This window comes from Saccopteryx bilineata, chromosome 9 (genome assembly GCF_036850765.1).
Source record: "Saccopteryx bilineata isolate mSacBil1 chromosome 9, mSacBil1_pri_phased_curated, whole genome shotgun sequence".
NCBI lineage: Eukaryota > Metazoa > Chordata > Mammalia > Chiroptera > Emballonuridae > Saccopteryx > Saccopteryx bilineata.
In genome coordinates this window covers 68,742,138-68,764,512 of record NC_089498.1, presented here as the reverse complement: position 1 = coordinate 68,764,512, position 22,375 = coordinate 68,742,138, and the positions used below count along the sequence as shown (strand labels likewise).

The 22,375-nt window shown below is 34.9% G+C and overlaps 1 protein-coding gene across 3 annotated transcripts in view; it reads left to right on the top strand.

The window, feature by feature from the left end:
* CTNNA3 (catenin alpha 3) overlaps positions 1 to 22,375 on the top strand; it is a 2,095,157-nt gene that overhangs the window by 1,036,714 nt on the left and 1,036,068 nt on the right. For all 3 annotated transcript variants that reach the window (XM_066242416.1, XM_066242414.1, XM_066242415.1), the window contains exons 8-9: positions 7,522 to 7,602; positions 18,173 to 18,325. In XM_066242416.1, the coding sequence (XP_066098513.1) occupies positions 7,522 to 7,602; positions 18,173 to 18,325 (234 nt within the window). The remainder of the gene's footprint in view (positions 1 to 7,521; positions 7,603 to 18,172; positions 18,326 to 22,375) is intronic.

Sequence of the window (22,375 nt, the reverse complement as noted above, 5' to 3'; positions counted from 1 at the left end):
TGAGCTAGCGACCTTGGGCTCAAGCTGGTGAGCCTTGCTCAAACCAGATGAGCCTGTGCTCAAGCTGGTGACCTCGGGGTTTCGATCCTGGGTCCTCCGTGTCCCAGTCTGACACTCTTTCCATTATGCCACCGCCTGATTCAGCCTTCATCTGGTTATTTTAAAGAATTTTTATTTTATAGTATTATAATTAAAAGATAATTGTTTTTATTTCTGCCTTAGCAGTCCCCAAAATAATTCTCCCATTTTCACTGGTAAAAAATTGAAAACTACTGATATAAAATGAAGCACTTGAACTGAGTATTGAGTTAATAAACTAAGAATTTTTTCATTAAATGAGAAGAACTTACAACATTCCAGGATAAAGGTTTAGGGTACGGAAAAGTATAGAAAAATCAGTCAGCAGGTGTAGTTCAGGAAATGCAAGTGTTAATAACAATGGTGACACTGTTGATAAGTACAATAATAACTGCTAACATTTCTTGTGCCCTTCTATTTTCTAAAACGTACATTTTTTCATCACATTAGTCTTTAAAATAATCCTATAATAATAGAATCACTATATTCTTTCTATTTTATAGGTACAAATAGTAAGACTTTGAGAGAATTTGTCCAAGGACACATAGCTGTCAAGGAACAAAGCATAGATTCAAACACAATTTCAACTAAATCTACAAACATCTATGCTATTTTGCTCATTATTTAAAAAAAAATACATTTATAGGCCCTGGCCAGTGTGCTCAGTGATAGAGCGTCAGCCCAGCCTGTGGATGTCCCAGGTTCGATTCCTAGTCAGGGCACACAGGAGAAGCAACCATCTGATTCTTCACCTCTCCCCTTTCTCTCTCTCTCTATGTTTCTCCCTTCTCCTGTCTCCTGCAGCCATGACTTGATTAGAATGATTTGGCACTGGGCACTGAGGATGGTTCAAGTTGCAACAGAGCAAGGGCCCCAGATGGGCAGAGTGTCACCTCCTTGTGGGCTTGTGGTGGATCTCAGTCAGGGCACAAGCAGGAGTCTGTCTCTGCCTCCCCTCCTCTCACTAAAATAAAAAACAATACATTTATGTAATTTATATAAAATATTAATTTGAGTTTAAGTTATAGCTCATTCAAGCTAGTAAATATAGCCCGAGTTTAGGCTCAGTTTAATTTGACCCTACCTCTTACTGCTTTTTCTCTTGGGATATGATATTTAAACTTACTGCACTTCAGTGTCTTCGTATGCATATATCTGAACAGTTATTGGGAATGGCATCTGAGACGGTACATGTACAGTACTTTGCTGTGGTGACTGTATCACGATTATAAGTTTCCCCTCACTGACCCCAGCCGCATCTCAGCGGGCAGCTGCCTGAGGCGACATCTTATTTTCCTAAACAATATAAAAGTTCAAGACACTTGCAATTTTCAACTTATTTCCCTTGGTAGGTAAGTCATTCTATTCTTAGCAAGTTATTTTTAAAAACCTTATTCCAAGTCTCAGATTTAATGCTTTGTTTGTTTTAGTTTCATTTTCATAGCACAGACCTTGCTTCAGAAAGAGTTTTAGAACACCCTGTCAGGATGCTTTCCTCACATGCCATTTCGTACAGTGGCATTCTAGAAAGAGAGATTTTATTTTTTTATGCTTGTCTATTTGTATGTCTTTCATGCCTGAAAAATGTTGACTAGAGTAGTCTATGCCTCTGCTATATGTTAAGCATAAAATATTTTTAAAGCTATTTCTGAAGAAAAGAACTAAGGGCATCATTTTCATCTCCACCATGAAATAGAGAATTTCCATTTAAAAGAAGATGTGTTATTTTAAAAGGTTGAATAAAATGACACACATTTAAAATACAGAAACAAAGAACATAACAAAACAAACAAAATCATTTTTTTTTGTTTAAATTTTATACAGGGCTCTTTTCTGCACTGATAACATTTTCATTTGATTATGAATTAAAATTTTATTTGTGTCAAAACTCATCCCTTAATATTTGAAGCTTTATAAGTTTTTTGAGGTCAGCATCATGGCTTTCTTAATTTAAACATCTTTTTTATTTGTACCATTTTTAATTTATATTATGAGTATGTTCCTTACACATTTCAATGACTACTTAAGCAAGAAATTGTACAATTAAAGTAACACATTATTCTTTAATTCTTCATTTTAAAAAACATGGCCCTTTCATAGAATTTTAAAGTTAGAAAGGATAATGGGAATAATTTGGAGCAAATTTTTGTTTAACGGGTGTGGAAGTTTTCTACCAGAAGGGTCAAGGGATTTACCAAAGATTACCTTCATACAGTTTTTATTTTATTTTCTATTATTCAACAATTGACATTTGAGCTCGTATTATGTGCAAAGCATGATGCCTGATTCTGAAGGGACAAATTACAGGTAACACATTCCCCTCAAGGGTCGTACAAACTAGTGAGAGAAATGCATGAGGGTAAGCAATTAACCATAGGACAAGTGCTAATGATATAAGTTCTCCACAAGCCTTTCCGTAATTCCATAACTGAAATAATTTTTGTTTTGTTTTGTTTTGTTTTGACCTGCTTTTCTCTTTGAAATGACCATCTCAGTTCAAAGCATTGTTAGCCCATCATCACTGCTGGAAACCTGGATACCAGCTTAGTTCTCTTTTCTTCACCGCCCAACCCCACCCCAGAACCTGTCAGTTATCATCCTATCTACCTTATTTATACAGGGTTTTTAAAACTCTTACTGCAACAATCTAACTTTAACATTTTTTGCCTGTCTCTGTTCATAATCTCCTCAGATAGATTGTGCAGACTCCAACCAGGTTGATGTATTTGAAATAATGATTTGTTTATGTCGCTCGCCTGCCTAACTTCTGTGACTCCACCCCTATAGAATAAAGTAATTTTATTTACTGTGGCAAAACCCCAAGTATGTCTTCCCTCACATTTTTTATACTGGCTACTAAATGCTCCATAAGGATTTTTGCCTTTGCTAAGGGTATCCCTATCCCCGTAGAGTGGGCTTCTCTCTTATCTTCCTTTTTTTGGGGTTTTTTTTTTTGATAGAGACAGAGAGAGAGAGAGAGAGACAGAGACAGAGACAGAGACAGAGACAGAGAGGGACAGGTAGGGACAGACAGGAAGGGGGAGAGATGAGAAGCATCAATTCTTCATTGTGGCACCTTAGTTGTTCATTGATTGCTTTCTCTCTTTCATCTTCTCTTGGCTGACCCCTACATACCCTTCAGTACTCAGTCAATACCTTCATCCTTAATGAGTGTACTGCTCCTAAGTCTACCACTCGATGTGCACTTTTCAAAGGCAGGTACTAGGTCAAATATATCATTAGTGTTTAGTATGGTGCCTGGCATATAGTAGGTAATAAAAGTTTCTTGAATATCTTAAACTGTTTATTGAACCAGATGTTATAAAATAAATATCAAAAAGTATAGGAAAGTATTATGGAAGAAAATAACTAATTCCAGGGAAAATAAAAAAAGACTCCATGTAGAATTTAGTATCAATAATTGAGTTTAATCTTAAATAAAAAATTCCATAATCCAAAAAAGTAGAAGACAAGAAATGCAAAATGAGGAAATTCCTCAAGCTCTATTCCTGAGTTGTTATTATATTGCATAGAAAATAAAGGACCCATTATATTATCTCATTAATAATTGATGAGTAAATGTGAGAGTAGATCATATGGGACCTTGAACACCATGATCAAGAGTTTGTTCTTAATTCCATTAAAATGGGAGTGAAGGATTTTAGAATAAAGAAGGTTCATGATTAGACCTTGATTGTTTCCAAGAGTAAACATCTTAAGTTTTATGTTTGTTTTTTGCTATTTTATTTTCAAATAAAGAGTGTTTTGTGTCAAGGTAGAGACTCATAATACAATTAGAAATAAGAGATATATTTTAGAACACTGCCATCTAATATATTTTCTGAGGTGAGGGAAATGTTTTGTATTTTTGCTGTATAATACAGTAGTCACTAGATACATGTGGCTATTGTTCACTTTAGGAAATTGAGAAATTGGATTTTTAATAATACTTAATTTTAATCAATTAAAATTTAAATTTAAATAGTCATATATGATTAGTGGTTACCATTTTAGACAACCTAGTGTAGAAAGTTCTCTCTAACAGAATCCCAAAAAGAAACAGATGGGACACTCAAATTAGGATAATTCAAGGAGAGTTTATTTATGAAGAGACTTTTTTCTGAATGGTTGGGTAACTTTAAGGGAACCACATGAGGGAGGGCAATTAACTGTGCTACTGACATGGGAGCAGTGGTTAGACAGAATTGATGGAAAGACTCAGAGTTAAGATTATAAGTCTGGATCACATTGGGACATTTGTTATAATAAGCAATAATAATTTTAATGAAATTTCATGGAATGCAGTTTATGCTCAGAACTATTCTTTTCAATAAAATCTTTCTTGGCAGCTTATTTACTGATGAAGAATGTGATTGCTTTCCCTGTAGAGTGCTGATCCAGGTCATGTTTCTCAGTGTCTTTTCCTTGTCTTTCCCCTGTAAGTAGTCCCTTTCCTATTAGCAGGGCTGCACTGACTTAATGATGGCTCCTGTCAAGGCTTCCTTTAAAGAGCATCCTCTCTTCTGAGCTTTTGGGATGTAGGGAGGCTCTGACTGTTATCTGTGTTATGTTTTAATATCCTGCCCTTTCCATCCCTTACTTCAGCACACACAATTCACCTTCAGTCCTCACTCATTGCTTGATGATCTGTTAAGGCTTTGAAAACAGAAGGAATGAGGACTTTTAAGCAGGATGGGGTTATTTTTCCTTTATTTATTTTTATGCCATGCAAAAGGAATAAAGAGGCATAAAACGGCTTGAGTGAAGCCAAATAAATCTGGACAAATAGAGCAAGAACTCAATAAAAAGCTGGAGGTAAAAATTAAGAAAGGGGAAGAGATGGGAGAGAAAGGAAAGAAAGAAAAACTTTTACTTCCTTTAATGGTAAGGACTGTTTATTATTATCTAGAGAATATAATGTCTCTAGGTAATGCTTCTTTGGCCCAATAAAGCATTTTAAACTAAGGTTAAGCTCTGGGTAGAAACTAGGCAATCATCTTTATCTTCCACATTGACTTTCTTCATGCTGTCACTCCTATTACTCTTTATTAAAGTTTTGTAAGCCACTGCTGCTCACCCTGAGAAGACTGAAATTTTTTAGTTCTTCTCTTGAATCATATTGCAGAAGCTGGTGAGTTTTTATGGCCAACACAACAGAAGTCTCTCATAGTGTTCCTAATATCCAGTGTGTGGGGTAAGGAAAGGGTCTGTCAGGGGTTCTCTTTGTATAACTCCTGGCCATTTTCTACTGTCTCTGAATTCACAGACTGGAAAGAGATGAAACCAAGAGCTAACAATGAATGGAACTGGATAATAAAAGCCAGATTCTTTAGGTAAAATTACAAACTGTCTTATATCCCATTGTGTCTCTGCCTATTCCATCACCTTATATAGTCCTGCATTAACTTTTCACAGTTCTTCACTGCTAGTGTAGAGAATGCAGGTTGGAGCTGGGAAGGTAACCACACTTTCATCGGGGTAATTGTCATTTTTGCTCTTATTGCTTTAACAGACAGAATTTTACTGATCTCTCTTTCCCTCTTTTCCTGCTTCCTTCACTGGACACGGTCTTCATCATGCACATATTTCATAGTCACTTTTAAAAATAAAGTGTGGTAAAGTGCTTAGTAATTCTCTACAGTATCTCCCTCTAGGAGGTATCTGAAAATGTGTGGGGTCAATTTTTGACTCTCATAGTACCTGGGACTTGCTATTAAAATTTGGTAGACAGGGATTCATGGATTCCAAACATCTTGCAGTGTATAGGATGTGGTCTCAAATTATAGTAATTTTCCCCATCTTAAATATATGTAATGTTGTTGCAGAGAAAATCTAGGTCTAACTAAGGTTTGGGTGGGTACTGGAAACCTCAGCCAATAGAGAATTTTAACTGTGTCTTACTGGATAGGTCCTAAAATCTCCTCCAGAATCTAGTACGACACCTTCCTGGCATATAGTAGGCCCCTGATATAACTATGTTGTAATCAAATCAAGTTGTTCATTTACAAACTAGTCAACACTATTCAATAAATCTTATGGAAGTTCATTTCAGTGATAGAAAAAAATTAAGATATACTTGCCAACATCAAATTCTAATAGTTTATTAGGGTAATAATTAATTATGCAGAGAAACAAAATGAGTATATTGGGAAAATTTCAAAAGCTTTTGGAAGAGGAGAAGTGAGTTTGTTTTTGAGCACAGTTGTTGAGAAGTATTTTTGGAAACTATTGAACAGGGAGGAGTTTAATAGAAAGGTTATTTGAGGAGACACTTGACTGAAGTCAAAGGTACATTATATGTAAGAACTTGAAAAAGAGATAAAATACAAGAATATTGTTACTACAATGGACAGTTGTTTTTTAAAGAAGATGTGGTGGAAAACAAGACTAAAAGTATAGGATATAGAATAGATGGTCTTGAACTTCTTGTAAGAGTCTGTCTACTTGAAGGTATGGATTTATGTATGGGTTAGTTATTGGAGGTAGTGTATGGCATGACGCCTAATGGTCTACATTTTGCCTTGATGTCCTTCTTTATGGAGTCTGTGCTATAAACTTCCTCAGTTATCAGCTGCTCAAATTTGCCTTGCTGATTTTCAAGGTCTTCTCTCAAGAGTCCTTTTCAGTTTATTAATTTAAATGGTAGCAATTTTCTGAAGCTGAATCACATAATGATTTTCTCAATCTCTTTTATACAAGATATCACTGAAAAAAGTAAGATTAGATGCAATTTCAGTTGTCTCCCACAAAAGTAATATGTAGAAAATACCAACCAAGGTGACTCTCTATGTGCTTAATAGCCTACAGATTTGGGTATAGGATATAACAGAGAGAACTGTTCTGCCTAAAGAATGAATAGGTACTGCACAAATGATCTGAAAGAGCCAAAAACAACGTCCAGTTCTTAAGAACTTGAAACAATTTGTTCTTGGAATGTTGTCAGCTAAAATTGTGGTCAACTTTTGCAAATTGTATGAATTTGCACTGCATATTTTATTTGCTGTTTAGCAAAACTTCAATATGGTTCTGCATAACTTACACAATACACCATGAAAATGACTTCAGAAACTCCCACAGAAGTTGACAATTTGGGCATCTAATGCTTTTAAGCTAATTGTATGCTTAGCAGCTAAAAAGTCAACTTGTTAAGAATGAAGATCAGAGCTTTGGGAGATAATGCTCTGCCTACTGACACAGTGAATGCAATCCAACCCTGTAACAGAACTGTTGCAGAAGCTTAAAGAAAAAAATAATGTGAGCTTTAATCACCAATCTACTTAGTCTTAAGTGAAGTGCTCATGAATCATATGCAATATCATAGCAGTTTTTAAACCTGTTCTTGAATTTTCAAGCTGTTATTTTCAGAAAATTTAGAAAGTAAATTGTTAAGTGCTAAAGAATAATTTCATATCATTACTTATGTCATTTTTCTCTCCCTTACAGACTGGAAAAAAGGAAAGGAGTAATACCCTGAATACTGCAATAGACAACATGTGCAAGAAGACAAGAGACCTTCGTAGACAAGTAAGGAAAGAGAGAGACATGGAGCGGAAACACCATGCAAAATAAACATTTTCCCATTGCTGGAATATTTATTTCTTGTTTCTTTTTTTAAAATTGATTTAGAACACAAAAAAAGAACAATAAATACATTCTTTCCCCAATTACATACTTCAACTATTTTTGTGAGAAACATAATCTAGAAGAAAGTATGTGACTTATTATTAGGAAGAGTTACATTTAAATGCTGACTCTGCCCTCATCAGCTGGGGACAGATTTTATCTTTTTGAGCCTCTCTGAACCTATAAAATGGAATTAATAATATATAATAAGGCTTTAAGGATTAAATAAAATGCCTATCAGGACCTGATAGGTAGAAAGTTTTTAGGAAATGTTGGTGAATTGATTCTGTTAGATCAAAAATGGAGTTTATTACCCAAATGCTTATAGCAAACAGCTGGTAATTCATACATCTTACTAGTTATTCCTTTCAGTTCTTTGCAGGATGCTTCAAAAGTTAGTTTTCGTTTAAGTTAAGGTTACTTTTTATACTTAGTTCATCAGGAGCATAGGATTAGAAGAGATTTTATTAAACAATTTAGAGGTATAGTATTATGCCACAAGTTAATTTTTTTCCTCGGAAATATGAAGACTTTGCTATTTTCAAAGACATTTTCTTTCCATTCCTTTGCCCTATTTAAAAACCAGAGTTCTTTTCCATGTACAACTTTACCTTGGTCACCATTAACTCATAAAAGAGGGCCAAAAGCTTTTTAACCATAATCTTTTAATGCAATATATTATTGTAGTTTAATGGGAAGATTTAGTAAAATGGTTTGAGCAATCTTTTAATCCAGAAATAGATTCAGAAAAGGTATAAATAGGAATCCCCAGCCAGTTAATATTAACTGCGTAAAACACAATTTTGAAGCTTGGAAAAAATCCAAAGTCTCAACTTTATGGCCTTAATGTGAATTTTATTTCTACTGTCAGCACTTAGAATTATGGAACACAGGAGTTGGAAGAAACTTAGCACAACTTGTCTTATGATGCAGCTGTGAAAGCAAGCCAGTGTGGTGAGGTCATGTGACTAAGGAGGAAGGGACATCGAACCTATACCGGGTCAGAACCCACACTAGACTCAGGTACTCTTAACCTCAGGATCATCCTCCTTGGTGGTTGCTTGGCTTCTGTTTTTGACCCTATTTAGGAATTCTACCCCATCTGCTCCTCCTAGGACTTGGAGAAGTTGTTCCTATGAGCTATCAGCAATATTCTCTTTTATTCCGGTCTTACTACTCTATATGCCTTCAACAAATTTGAGCGCAAAGAGCTAGTCTACATTTATTATCTCCAAAGCCTTGGAATCATTTTTTTCAAAAAATGTCATGATAAAGTTATTCATTGTGTGTAGAATGACCAGATTTAACAAATTAAAGCACAAGATGCCTAGATAAATTTGAATTTCAGATTAACAACAGCTATGTTTTAGTATAAGTATGTCCCAAATATTGCATGGACTATAACTATATTAAATAAAGGTTGTGCTTATCTGAAATTCAAATATAACCAGGCATCTTCTATTTTATCTTATAATTCTGCTTGTGTTTCTACCTCACTCAGGTTGGTAAGATATAGAAAGAGCATGGGGGATTGCTAATGATTTTCCTCATCATAAGGAAATGTTTCCAGCTTGTAGAGAACTGCTGTGTTCCTGAGGTATAAAAATACCATATGGTTTCACAAGTCAATGTCCTCAATGTTTCAGTTAGGTATTGCTGCAGAACAAATTACCACAAATGGTAGCAAACATTTTAATATTTTTTATGATTCCACGGATTGGCTGGAGGTCAGCAGAACTACTCTGATGAATTTTCACTATAGTCTCTCATTTAGTAGAAAACAAACTGTGGCTACGTCTGGCCTCAGAGCTGGGTATTTGAGGTCTCTTCTTTCCTTTCTCAGTGTAGTATCTGATCTCCTCGGCCTTCTTCCTATGCTCTAGCAGGGTAGTCTGGATTTTTTACATGATGTTTTCAAGGCTCCGAGAAAGGGAAGATGAAAGGTGCCAGGCCTCGTTAATGCTTGAGTTCCAAAGTCACTAACATTGTTGTCTCTATGTTCTATCAATTAAAATAGTCACAAACCCTTCCCTAGGTTAACCGGAGCAAGTAGAAGAAATATATTTTGTGGAGGAAGTGGCATGAGTATCTAGGAAGGGGTGAAATCATCAGGAGCTGTCTTTGGACACATCCACGTTCTTTATTGTCACTGAGGTAGTTGCTGTGATTCATTCTCAGTATCTTTATTTGCCCTCCCTGGACTTCATTTTCTATCCTGATGTCCATGCATCAGACAATAATACAAACTAGTTTAAACATCAACATGAGTCATCTCCACCTCTTCTTATTCTTGCAGTTTATCAAGCATTTGGTTTAAGTAGCTTAACTCTCATACAAGAAGGAGAAAGCCACTACCCTTAAAATCGTTTTCTTTGGAATATTTAATGTTTACTTCTTATAATAGATCTGTTTGTTTTTAATAAAAAATAAGCAGAGCCCATCTTTCTTCTTATTCATTCTAATCCCCTTGCTTTTCCACGGCTTGTCAATCAGTAACACAGAACCATTTTAGCTTTGGTTCAGAGAATCATTGGATTTTATCTGTGAGGACTGAGGTAGATTGCTTAGACATATCTGGGAGAAGCAAATGATATATTTGGGGGCAATAAGATAAAATGTCCTAGGATGTGACTTAGTGTTTATTTGTTTCAGCCTTCTTATTCTGTGACTTTAATGCCTATTATAGTGGATAACAAAGACAAAAGTCCTTGGAATGGTGTTCCAGATTCTCTGTAATTTGGCTCCAACTTAATCCCTATAATTCTTAGTGTTCCTTCTCTTTCTTTCTTAGTTCTTCTCTTGCTTTCTTAGTGTTTTCTTCTCACCACACAAACACATTAACCTGTTCTTTGACTAAAGAATATATTTACTATTCACCAAATTTTCCATCATCTTTTTCCCTACCCACCAAACACACGTGTCTTTAAATATAAGGTTTTTTTTCAACTTGATTTCTCCTCTACCACCCACCCAATCCCTGATCAATCGAGGAAGTTCAAGACTAATGTAAATATTGCTTCTCCCATGAAACCTTTGTGGTTTTCACCAGCCTCAATGAATCTTTTATCTTCTCAGAGCACTCACAGCATGTGTTGTTCTATTATAACAGTGATTATATTCAGCTAGTATTTTTCTTCCCACTGTATTTTATATCCTTAAAATAATTGTTATGACAACATCTTTCATTTAATGAATGCTTTCCAAAGCTCTCTACCAACTGTAGTCCTTTCATTATTGATTCTTATCCATAAAGCAAAAACCAATGCCAAAGTACTATCTCTATTTTTCAGGTGGGTCAGTTTACTGAATATCACCCAGCTAACTGGGTGAGCCAACATTTGAGCCTATGTCCATTGGACCTCAGTCTGAATTTATAGCCACTACCCCATGGGCCAGTTCACCTTCAAAACTCTCAGTGCCTAATACCCTGATTTTATGATCATAAATTATTTCCTTTCTTATTATTTATTTTGCATGGTTTTTAAAATTTAAATATTCTTTTTCCCTTAGTCTTCTTTCCACTATTTATTTGAGAAATATATATCAATTAGATTCTTAATAAAGGAGAACAGTATTTAAACCTTCTTTACATCATTAAAAATTTTAAATAATGAATATAATTTATTTGTATTGTATTCAGACTGAAACATACATTTGGTTTCGTTGAAAACAATTTAAAAATTTTAGGTGTGTATATTAAGGAAATTTTGTCTATTTCTCAAATGCCAAAGTAAAAACTTGAGGTGTGTCAAATAAAAGAGGATTTTATAAACAAACAAACAAACAAAATAAAAACTTGATTCATTCTTTGGTTGCCAAGTTACTAAATTGCTATATCTATCCCTTCTTCATGTTACTAGCACCAAGGCCACACTCAGAAAAAATGCATATGTTTTTATAACTCCTCATCATTCTCATTGATACAAGTCCCATTAAATTGGCACAGTATTTGCTGAATTAATTATTAGGTAACTTAATTCCTGTAAGTCAACTGAGTTTTCAAAGTCATATTTTGCTATTTGACTTAAAATTAAAATGGCACTGATATATACAAATATAAGTTTTTCTAGTTCCCTAAGGATGGATAATTCTTTTCTAAAACACTTCCTCTTCTTTCCTCTTTTCCTCACGATTTTATTCTTTTTGTTTCCTTATTTGGTGGTGGAAGGGGGAGACTAGGGCTTTCTTACAGTTTTCACATATAACTTTCACTTGGAGGTTTCAACTGTAAATAAATATATTATTTTTTTATTTGAGATCCCAAACCACTTTCATGAGTGGTAGATAGAAAAATGGATGTCTCAGAAACTTTTATTAAATTGTCGTGAGAAAATATTGAAAGCCCCTCAGTTTTGTTTGTGCTTAACATCTTTCAGACAGGTATTTATTAAAAATACATATCCCTAACTCATTCTGGCCTTACACTAACTTCCAATCCTTGTTTTGTAGCTTCAAAGGTTGTCCTATTTCAACATTGGTATGTTGGATTATTTTTTAAAGTGTTTTGTCTATCAAAAAGTAATGAGTTATTCCTTGGGTAGGAAAATAATATGGAAATAAATAAGATAGAGACCCCCTAGGTATATATATATATAAATGGCTATACAATTTAAATAAAAAATAACTCATATGAATATGTCAGAACATACAAAGAAAATTACTTAGTATAACATTCAAGGCCTTCTATGTCTTATTTTTATATGTATTTCTAATTCTATCTTATAATAATTTCTCTTCTTTGGTCAGCATAATATAGGGAATGGCAGAATCAAACCTAGTGGCATACAAAGTGAAAGTGGTAAAGTGTGATTGTCAGTGGGTAGTTTATGTAAAACATCAAAGTCTGTTACTTGGTACAGGAACAAACAACATTAACACCAGAAAAATATATCTATTTCATGTTGAAATTCCCTGAAAGCAGACCCTGCGACTGGAGCCTTACTATTGGTAGTTTATTTGGGAAGTGATGCCAAGAAGCAAGTGTAAAAGAACAGGCAAAGAAGGATGGAAGGATATGCTATGGAGGTTCCAGTATAAGAATAGGAGCTTCAGGGCCTCTGAAAAGGGTCATAATGCCTTCCAGAATGTCTGATCGATGGAGGCTGGGAGTTTTAACCAGTAGCTCCCATTCCCATTGGCTGAAGATTGCTGCCAGTGGTGTTGACTCTCCAGATATTCCAGGCTGCTTTTGCTCAGGCTGAGAATCTCACAGGGACTTAGAGGAGGCCTGTGGTGGGACTCAAATAACTCAACAACTTGTTCTCTGCCCTAATGACCATTTTAAGTATAAAAAATGATATATAAGGTCTACCGGAAAGTTCTGTTTGTTTCTATCACAAGTTTCGACACGTAAGCACATGTTTATTTAGCGCATGTGTGCCTCTCTATTTTTATCACTTAATGTATACATACTGATGTAGAAAATTAACTAAAACAAAGTTGATTCATGTTAGTCTTATGTGTGAAGCGATAGTGTACCCATGGCTACTGATAAAGTTCATTTATAACACTGTAATTCTTACGAATTTCAACAAGGAAGAAATGCTACAGAAGCATGTCTGTCACATCAACCATATTCTCCGGACTTAGCACCCTCTGACTATCACTTGCTTTGTCCTTACAAAATTTTTTGAAGGGTAAAAAATTCAAAAATGAAGAAGATATCAAACAAGCACTGGTTCAATTTTTCGCATCAAAAGATAAAACATTTTTCAAAAATGGGATATACAAATTGCCCTCACGCTGGCAAGAAATCATTAATAATAATGGCAATTATATTATTTAATAAAGTTTATTGACAGTAAGAAAAATTTGTATTTTGTTTTATTTCAAAAATGGACAGAACTTTCCGAAAGACCTTATACTAAAAGGTAGTTTATTATTTTATGCATTTAATATTTAAATAAGAACAATAAAAGAAGTGTACAAAACTAGATTATGTTATGAGTTTTAAAATATTAATGAAAGAATATTAAATAATATCTGACAAAAAATAAAACTGTTATTTAAGATATTTCCATATTGCTTCTTAACTGTCATCTTCACTTGCAATTATTTTTACCTATGGACATAATGAACATTATTATGAGTGCTTAGATTATGCTGTTGTAAAGGTGAATGTTAAAAAAGTTAAGTAAAGAATGTAAATTTGTGATTTCCACATTGGGCAGCTGCCCAGACTCCCACCTTAGTGAGAACCCTGGTTATAAGTGCCATTTTCACAACCAGTTCATTGAACTCAACAAAAAATTATGTATTGTTTCTGCCGAACCTGTGCAACCTCACTGAATCCTACCATTATAAAGAATAACAAAGAGAAAATGGAATTCACTCAAGGTGGGATGTCATCCGAGGATGTGGAACTGTTTCTCACAAAAAGGACTGAAATCAGAGACAGGTCTGGTGGATGAGGTGTAAAGCAGAAAAAGCCTCTAGTGTAATCCATAATCATAGTAATGAATGTGATGGTAAATGATCAAGATCAGCCAAATAGCCAACACGCTGAGAAAACTGTGGTTTGGTTTCATTAATTGAGCTGTTTCTTGCTTGCATGGATTACGATGCTTTAAAAACTAAAGGTATTTTTCCTGCCTGCTAACTATGTGCTATTAAAGGTGTCACTCATGTCTAACACAAGCCACTAATTTCTGGTCATTTATTCTGTCATCTTTTATTTTTTGTCTTATTTTGTTCTTTTTGCCTGAAATGTTTTCCATTACCTTCACTGTACCTAATAAGGTCTCATTTCAGTCCTCACTCTACCACTATGTTCTAGTAACACTAGATAGTTTTGATGTCCTGAGGATCCTGCTATTTTTTTGGTTATCATAGTCTCTAGTCCTAGAATGTTATGCCTCCCACTTCCTATTCAATTTTTAAAATGTAATACATATTTCTCATTCTTACTAAAGCTTGCTTCACCATGACAGTCAGTGTCAATTTTCTCATTTGTTTTTGCTTCTCTTAAGATTCTCATCCAACTCTTTCTGCATCTCTCACTCCCTGTCTTTGTTATCCTGACATTCCCCAGGTTGCCTAGAATGGTGCCTTGTCCTTAGCTCAAAATGCATTTGTTAATTTGAATGAATGTACAGTTATAGAAACAAGATTTATTGTGCTCTCTCTCTCTCTCTCTCTCTCTCTCTCTCTCTATATATATATATATATATATATATATATATATATATATATATATATAGTGACAGACACAGAGAGAGGGACAGATAAGGACAGACAGATAGGAGATAGGAAGGGAGAGATGAGAAGCATCAATTCTTTCTTGTGGCACCTTAGTTGTTCATTGGTTGCTTTCTCATATGTGCCTTGACTTGTGGGCTACAGCAGACCGAGTAACCCCTTGCTCAAGCCAGTGACCTTGGACTGAAGCTAGTGAGCCTTGCTCAAACCAGATGAGCCCACACTCAAGCTGGTGACCTTGGGGTTTTGATCATGGGTCCTCCACATCTCTGTCCTATGCTCTATCCACTGCGCCACCTCCTGGTCAAGCTGTGCTCGTTATATTTGACATTATATTTTGTCAGGTAATTTTTGCTCATTTTCCAACAGAATTTTGAGGACATTGGCATAGAACTTCTTCAAAGCTCATGTCCCAGCCCTTCAGCCTTGTCCTACTGAACATAATACCACAGTTATGTGGTGGATCTTCCTTTTCCTATTTAATGTGCGGTAGAGTTAGAAACATACCTTAGAAAGAAGCAAAAAAAATTGTTCCTAATTTGGTTTAATTAAAAAAAACAAAGAGTTTATTTATTTATTCTTTAATGAATAGTAAGTCCACTGTACTTTAAGCCTCACCTTTATAATATGTTTTAACACTTGGTCATATAATAAAGGATTGAATTAATAAAAAAATATATATAATTGAAAATTTTGAAAAAATGAAAAAGAATAGGGAGAGAAGACCATTAAAATGAAGGGAAGACAAAAGGTAGCACTTCAGAGGGGAGAGCAACAGACCTTAGCAAATGTATCCAGCATTGGAAGAAGATTGCTATAATTATTTAAGTATTTACAGAAATTAGCACAATGTGAGACAATTGTTATTGTCCTTCTCTCTAGATTTTTGTATGGTGGTAAATCAAAATGTATTTTTTAAAAGCACAAGATGACAATTTGATTTTCTGTGTATAGTTATAGATGGAAACAAATATCATAGTATTTTATGTGAGAAGCAATTCCTCTTTAAACTGTCTTGATATAGTTAATACCAATCTTGCTTCTTCATGTCCCAAATTACCAGGAATAAGAGTTTATTGTCACTGTCTCTGCCCCCTCATCTCCCATTTATTTTTCAAACCATAACAATAGGACTCCTGCCCAACCTTTCCACTGAAACTACTCTCACTAAGTTCAGCAGTACCCTACCAGTGGTCAAAGCTAATAGACAAGTCTTGCTTATTTTCATTTAACTTACCTTTAAAATTAGATTTTGAAACCTATTCTATTTTTGAAATTTCTTTGCTGTCAGTCTACTGGTTTTCTTTATTATAACATTTAATGACTCATTTTTCCACTAGATTATAAAGAACCATGCACTTCCACTTTGACATTTTTCACAATACTTTGTTCTTGGTAGAAGTGTAAGGAATGGTATTCAAAATATCTGTTGAATTGAATGATATCAAATAAAAAAATTCAAGAAGTTCATAATGTGGGTATTTTAATTGTGTTTGTTAGAATAAGTTCATTTGGAGAACACTGACACCAAGATTTATTTGGAATTTTCTCCTTTAGTTGTTGATCATTTGCTCTCTTTGTTTTTGGCTATTATCTCAATCTTGTTTTAGATTTTACTCTTTCATCTGCATGACTCTCATAAAGTAATATTTCCTAAGATTTTATTTTTAGACATCTTCTCACTGTGAGTCTCTCTCTTTCTCTCTTTATGATGTAGTGCACCTCCTTGGCTCGAGTTACTTCCCATATAAATTCTGGTTTCCAGTTGCATACCTCTAGGGCTGACCTCCTTTTCATCCTCCTTCTATGTGTCCTCGCTACAAAGAAAAGAACAAAAGGATGAAAGGGACAGATGGTCACTGAAAACAATTCCTCTTCTGAGAGATTCCTTTTACTTTTCTGTATCAGGAACTAACACAACTTGTAGTTCCCAACTCATGTGCTAATTTATGATCTCTTGCCTGACTTCATTGGTCTACTCTTTATAGAAATTAAAAACATTGTTCATCCACTCCTTTTGCCACTCCTTAGCACTTAGCACCCTCCTAGTAATTGCTCAGTAAATATTAATTAGTTGTCATTAATGATTTGCCATTCTGCATGCTAAGTAGTATTTTTCCTTGATATCCTGTAGCCTTTGTGTAATTGTTGGTAGCCAGAAAATATTACAGTTCTGAGCAAGCTCTACTATCTTAAGCACAGGTATTTTCTCTCAGAAATCTATAATAATTATGGATTTATTTTTATAATTATTATAGGAAGATAGACTGTACTCTTTTTTTTATGTAGCTACATCATTCAACCCCTTAAAATTTCATTATTTCTCATGTAATCCAAACCTAGGTTAAGTACCTATTGGTTTAAGAAAATACCCTAAAATATTATTTTACAACAGGCAAATTATAAATTTTCTGCCTATAGCTATTCACTTATTTATTTTATAATATATAGTTTATTAAAGTAAATAAGGAAATGATTAAAAAACTCTGGGGCTATTCATAGTCATTGATATTATTAATAAAACATTTTATAATATTCTAATCCTTAAGGGTTTAATATTATATATATATAATGCATTAATTTTCTAATGCAGTTTTAAATTTCTAGAAATATCTGCTGAGTAGAGTAATTGCCTGATTGTCATTTATAAGCTTACACATAACCTAATTTAAAAGAACTAATTGTAGCAGAATGTTACACTTGTTTAATAATTTAAGGTATGAAGGCAAGAACAATTAATGCAAATGCGGAAAATTGGACATAAAACTCATTAATTATTCTTCTTGCTCTATTAATCTATTATCAACTGGCATAATCAGTGATCTAACTTGGTTTAATTACCATGACGTCTACAATTTAGCTAATCAAAATTTATCAGTTCCTTCAACAAGGTAGACAGTATTTCACAACTTCATAATTATGAGAATACATGATGTACAATGTTGTTTGTACAAATGCATAAACATCACAATAGTGCGACTTTATTAGGAAAAAATAAGGATCATCATTTATAATCTGACTTCTGAGCTAAGTACAATTAAAGAAAAAATTAGTAATTGTTAGAGCAAGAGAGCTATTGTTTGATGATATTTTCTCTGTTATTTTGCTTGTTTTAGCTTTATAAGAAATATACATACCAAATCTTAAATATAATTTTAGGAACTGTACAAAAATATGTAAAATAAATTTTGTAGCTACTGAGATTGTAAAAATACAAAATAACATGAACTATTTTCAAATTTTTAATAAAACTGAAATTTCTGTTTCTTCTCAGCTTCGTAAGGCTATTATAGATCACGTGTCAGACTCCTTTTTGGATACAACAGTCCCACTTTTAGTTCTCATTGAAGCTGCCAAGAATGGCCGAGAAGAGGAAATAAAAGAATATGCTGCAATATTTCGTGAACACACCAACAGGCTTGTAGAAGTAAGTGTGCTAGAATTGTAAGTACTCTAAATTCAGGAGAATGAGGCTCTCATTTCACATTTACAATTGAGTTGTACTGAAATAAAAATTTTTGACACCTTATTACAGATAAAATAGAGTTGGGCCAAGGTAATATGAAGGTATATATATCAAACTGTATAAATCATTCTCCATTGGCTTGGAAATGAAACAATTTATTAGAGAAAGCTATGAAACTGTAATTAGTATTTTTAAATGTCTGCTTTTTCAGAGATAAATATTTTTTAAATGCCTTTTTTTTCAGAGATACACAAATAAACTGGTTAAATGAAGATACTTTGTTCTATTCTTAACAAATATTCTTTTGTATATTAACTTAAAATAATCAAATATTCTATCTCATGCCATTATTTTTGTTTTATTTTATTTTTCTACCACTTTTTCATGGCTGTGTTACTTCTTCAATCTTTCAAATCATATTCAACTTGTAATGTGACTAATAGAACAAGGGTATAGAATATATAGGGTTAGAGTGGTCCAGACTAAATAGGCAGGGGTTAGTGGATTGGTCCATGTATTAGTTGGTGCAAGAAGAGATGATAAAATTATTATTTCCTTCTGTTTGTATACTGAAATTATGGAAATGCCCCATGACTTAGAGGAAAGGTAACATATTGCTCCAGGAGTCATGACAGGCTGGGTAATTCCTAGGAGACACAAAATGTAATCTATTGTATTACGGGCATCAAGATGCAGCCATAGTATAAGAAAGAGGCTGAATGGAAGAATTTCCAACACTCAGTGATGTGACAGTCCTCACAGGCTGGAAACCAGTGTCAGGAAGAGAGAAATGTAGTTCACCACATCTGTGTACCAGAGCTGATATATTGCTCGGACCCTTCAGTGTGACTGTACCAGTTGTTAAGGCTAGTGTTTATAATCATTACCAGTGCCCATGCCATACTGGTTATTAAATATTTTGACTGCCATGCCTTTTTATACTGTCTTTGGACACTGGTGAAATATGTGTTTTGGGGCCCAAATCATTGTGAAATTTGTATTAGAAATAGTACCCACCTGGATTAGAATCACAGCTTTCAATATAACATACTAAATAGAGGGCATTACCAGCATCTCTAATGTCAGTCTACTGGGAAAGAAGTTTCTTTCTTTCTTTCTTTTTTAAATTAAATGTATTGGGATGACATTGGTTCATAAGATCATATATATTTCAAGTGTACATTTCTATGATGCATGATCTGTATACGCACTGTGTGCCCACCACCCAGTCAGATCATCTTCTGTCACCCTCTATTGGGCTCCCTTTACCCTTTACAACTCTCCCACCCTCTTCCCTCTGCTAACAAAATGTTTTCAGGGTCTCTGTGGCTAGCACATGTGCTATACACTATTTTTTGGAATCCCAGTCTTCACATCTAAAAAATGAAAGGAGTTGGCAAATTAATGATTACTATGATCATTTCAGTTCTAAAACTTCCTTACCTCCAACTTTGACACATCTTTGAACTCCCTAAGAATTCTGTGAGACAGAGCAGTGGTTACAGTGCCCATTGATCTTGCAGGGAAATAAAAGTTCAAAATCCAAACCAAGTTAATTTGAGTCAGAGCTGATTTCCAGGTTTGTAATTTTTTTTTTTGTATTTTTCTGAAGTTGGAAATGGGGAGGCAGACAGACTCCCGCATGTGCCCGACTGGGATCCACCTGGCACAACCACCAGGGGGCGATGCTCTGCCCATCTGGGGCATCTCTCTGCTGCAACCAGAGCCATTCTAGCATCTGAGGCAGAGGCCACAGAGCCATCCTCAGCGCCCGGGCCAACTTTGCTCCAATGGAGCCTTGGCTGTGGGAGGGTAAGAGAGAGACAGAGAGGAAGGAGAGGGGGAGGGGTGGAGAAGCAGATGGGCACTTTTCCTGTGTGCCCTGGCTGGGAATTGAACCGGGGACTCCTGCACGCTAGGCCGATGCTCTACCACTGAGCCAACCGGCCAGGGCCAGGTTTGTAATTTTTAACTAATTCATTCAATTATTTATTATTTATCTAGTTTAATTTATTACTTTTTATACTCATTTCTCCAATATTTATTAACTATTTTCAGAGAAGTGTTAAAAGTCAGAGAGCAGAGCAGAGGAAGCAGGTGGATAAAGGTAGCTAACTGAGTGTAGCCCCCTAGAATTGTAAAAAAAGTGTTGTCTAAAATGTGTTTTCCAAACTGAAGGCACACCAAATTGTGAAAACAAGTTTTTGGTGAAATATTCTGAAAGCAAAAGTTGTTTTCTGCTAATAAAGTTACATCCTTATTTTTATTTCCAATTTAGTGTTTCAGTGAAACATAAATCTCATGAGGTGCTCAGTGAAGAAAGACTCCTTAGTCACACAATTTGGAGGGAGAAGTTTATTCTCTTCGACATTTTACATTTCTGAAAAATCTAGAAATAAAAAGCCCTCTTTAATTTGTCAGAATTTCTGCAAATCAGTTCCCCTAGGAACTCTCTCTTTCATGACACTTATCACTGAGATACTCTGCCTTCAGGGAACACTCGAGAATGCCATCTCGATTTATTACCTACTGATGGTCTTTCATTTTGTAGGCAGAGCTTTAAGGGTCTGTTTTAAACATTCAAAGATTCTGACAATTTTATGTGATTATTAAAAGAAAAGATTCTGGAATTTTGAGCTACAGGGCACCTGGAAATGAGTCTAATTTAATTTGTACATTTCCTTAACATATAAGATTATGCTAGATTTGGGGTCTTCTGGTTCTCACTCTGGTATACTCAGAAGCTGGTAAGTCATTTTCAATTCCAGTTAGCTTTCACTACATCCCCAAACTTAGTGGCTTAAAACAACCATTAATTATTCTCACATTGCTCTGTGGGTTGACTAGCCAGAGCTGGGCAGCTCTCACTTAGGGTTTGTCATGTGATTGCTGTTAGATATTGACTGTAAATGTAGTCCTTCACAGATCTAACTTGGCTGGACATACAAGATGGCACATTGCCATGATTACAAGTGCATGCTAGCTGTCACCGGGGAGCTTAGCTGGTTGGTTGTCCAGTGGAACACTGATACATGACTGCTTCATATGGCTTCAGTTTCTTGCAGCATAGGGCTGGGTTCTGAGAAGTCCTAGGAGTAATCCAGAGGGTAGAACCTGACATTCTCTTAAAGCCTGGGCCCAGAAATTGGCAGGGACGACATCCCCTGTATTATATTGGCCACAGCAATCACAGAACATGCCCTTGCACAGGAAGAGGTGGCAGGTGGGGGCATGAGGCTCCAATTTTCAGTGGAAGGAAGAACGAAGAATTTGTGGCCACCTTCAATCTCTTATACTTCTCTAGGCTCCATTTGCCTTTTCTATAATGTGAAGGTTAAAAAAAGATAATGTCTAAAGCCACTACCAGTTTCTAAACTTCTATGATACAACAAATACTTTCTACAATTGAGAGACCTCTATTTTTCTAAGAGGTACAGACATTGGAGAAAAATGAAAATGATTCTTAAGTTTACCACTTGCACATGGGGCTCTTTATCAAGAAGGAAACAAACAGAGCACAACATTTATCTCCCAGGAAAATTATTTTTTGGAAAGAGATGTCTAACCAAAGCAACAGAGAAAATCATCATTAATTTATTACAACTATTGAGAAAGAAGTATCTGTGACAGTTGGGGAAATAGGAGAGCTTATGTATATCATTTTCAGAAGACGTTCTGAGTTCACGTTGTATGGATTGCTTACGAGTCCTCAACCTCCCCAATTCCTATCACCCGTTGCATGGACATGCACATATACCCATCCTATTCCCAAGCTGGGCAATCTGATATAGCAGAGAAGAAAGTCTTAGATTCTAAATGGCTTCAAGAAAAAGCTATTTTCACTGTGTCTGGGTTTTGATATCTCCAACGTGTTTGTCAGAGAAATCTAACATCAGTGAACTTGTTGAAGACTTAAATAGAGAAAAAAAGTTCACTTCTACAGCATTTCTATCAGATTTTGAAGAAAACCTCCATGCTGTTAGGGAAACACTTTAGATAATAGTTAATGTG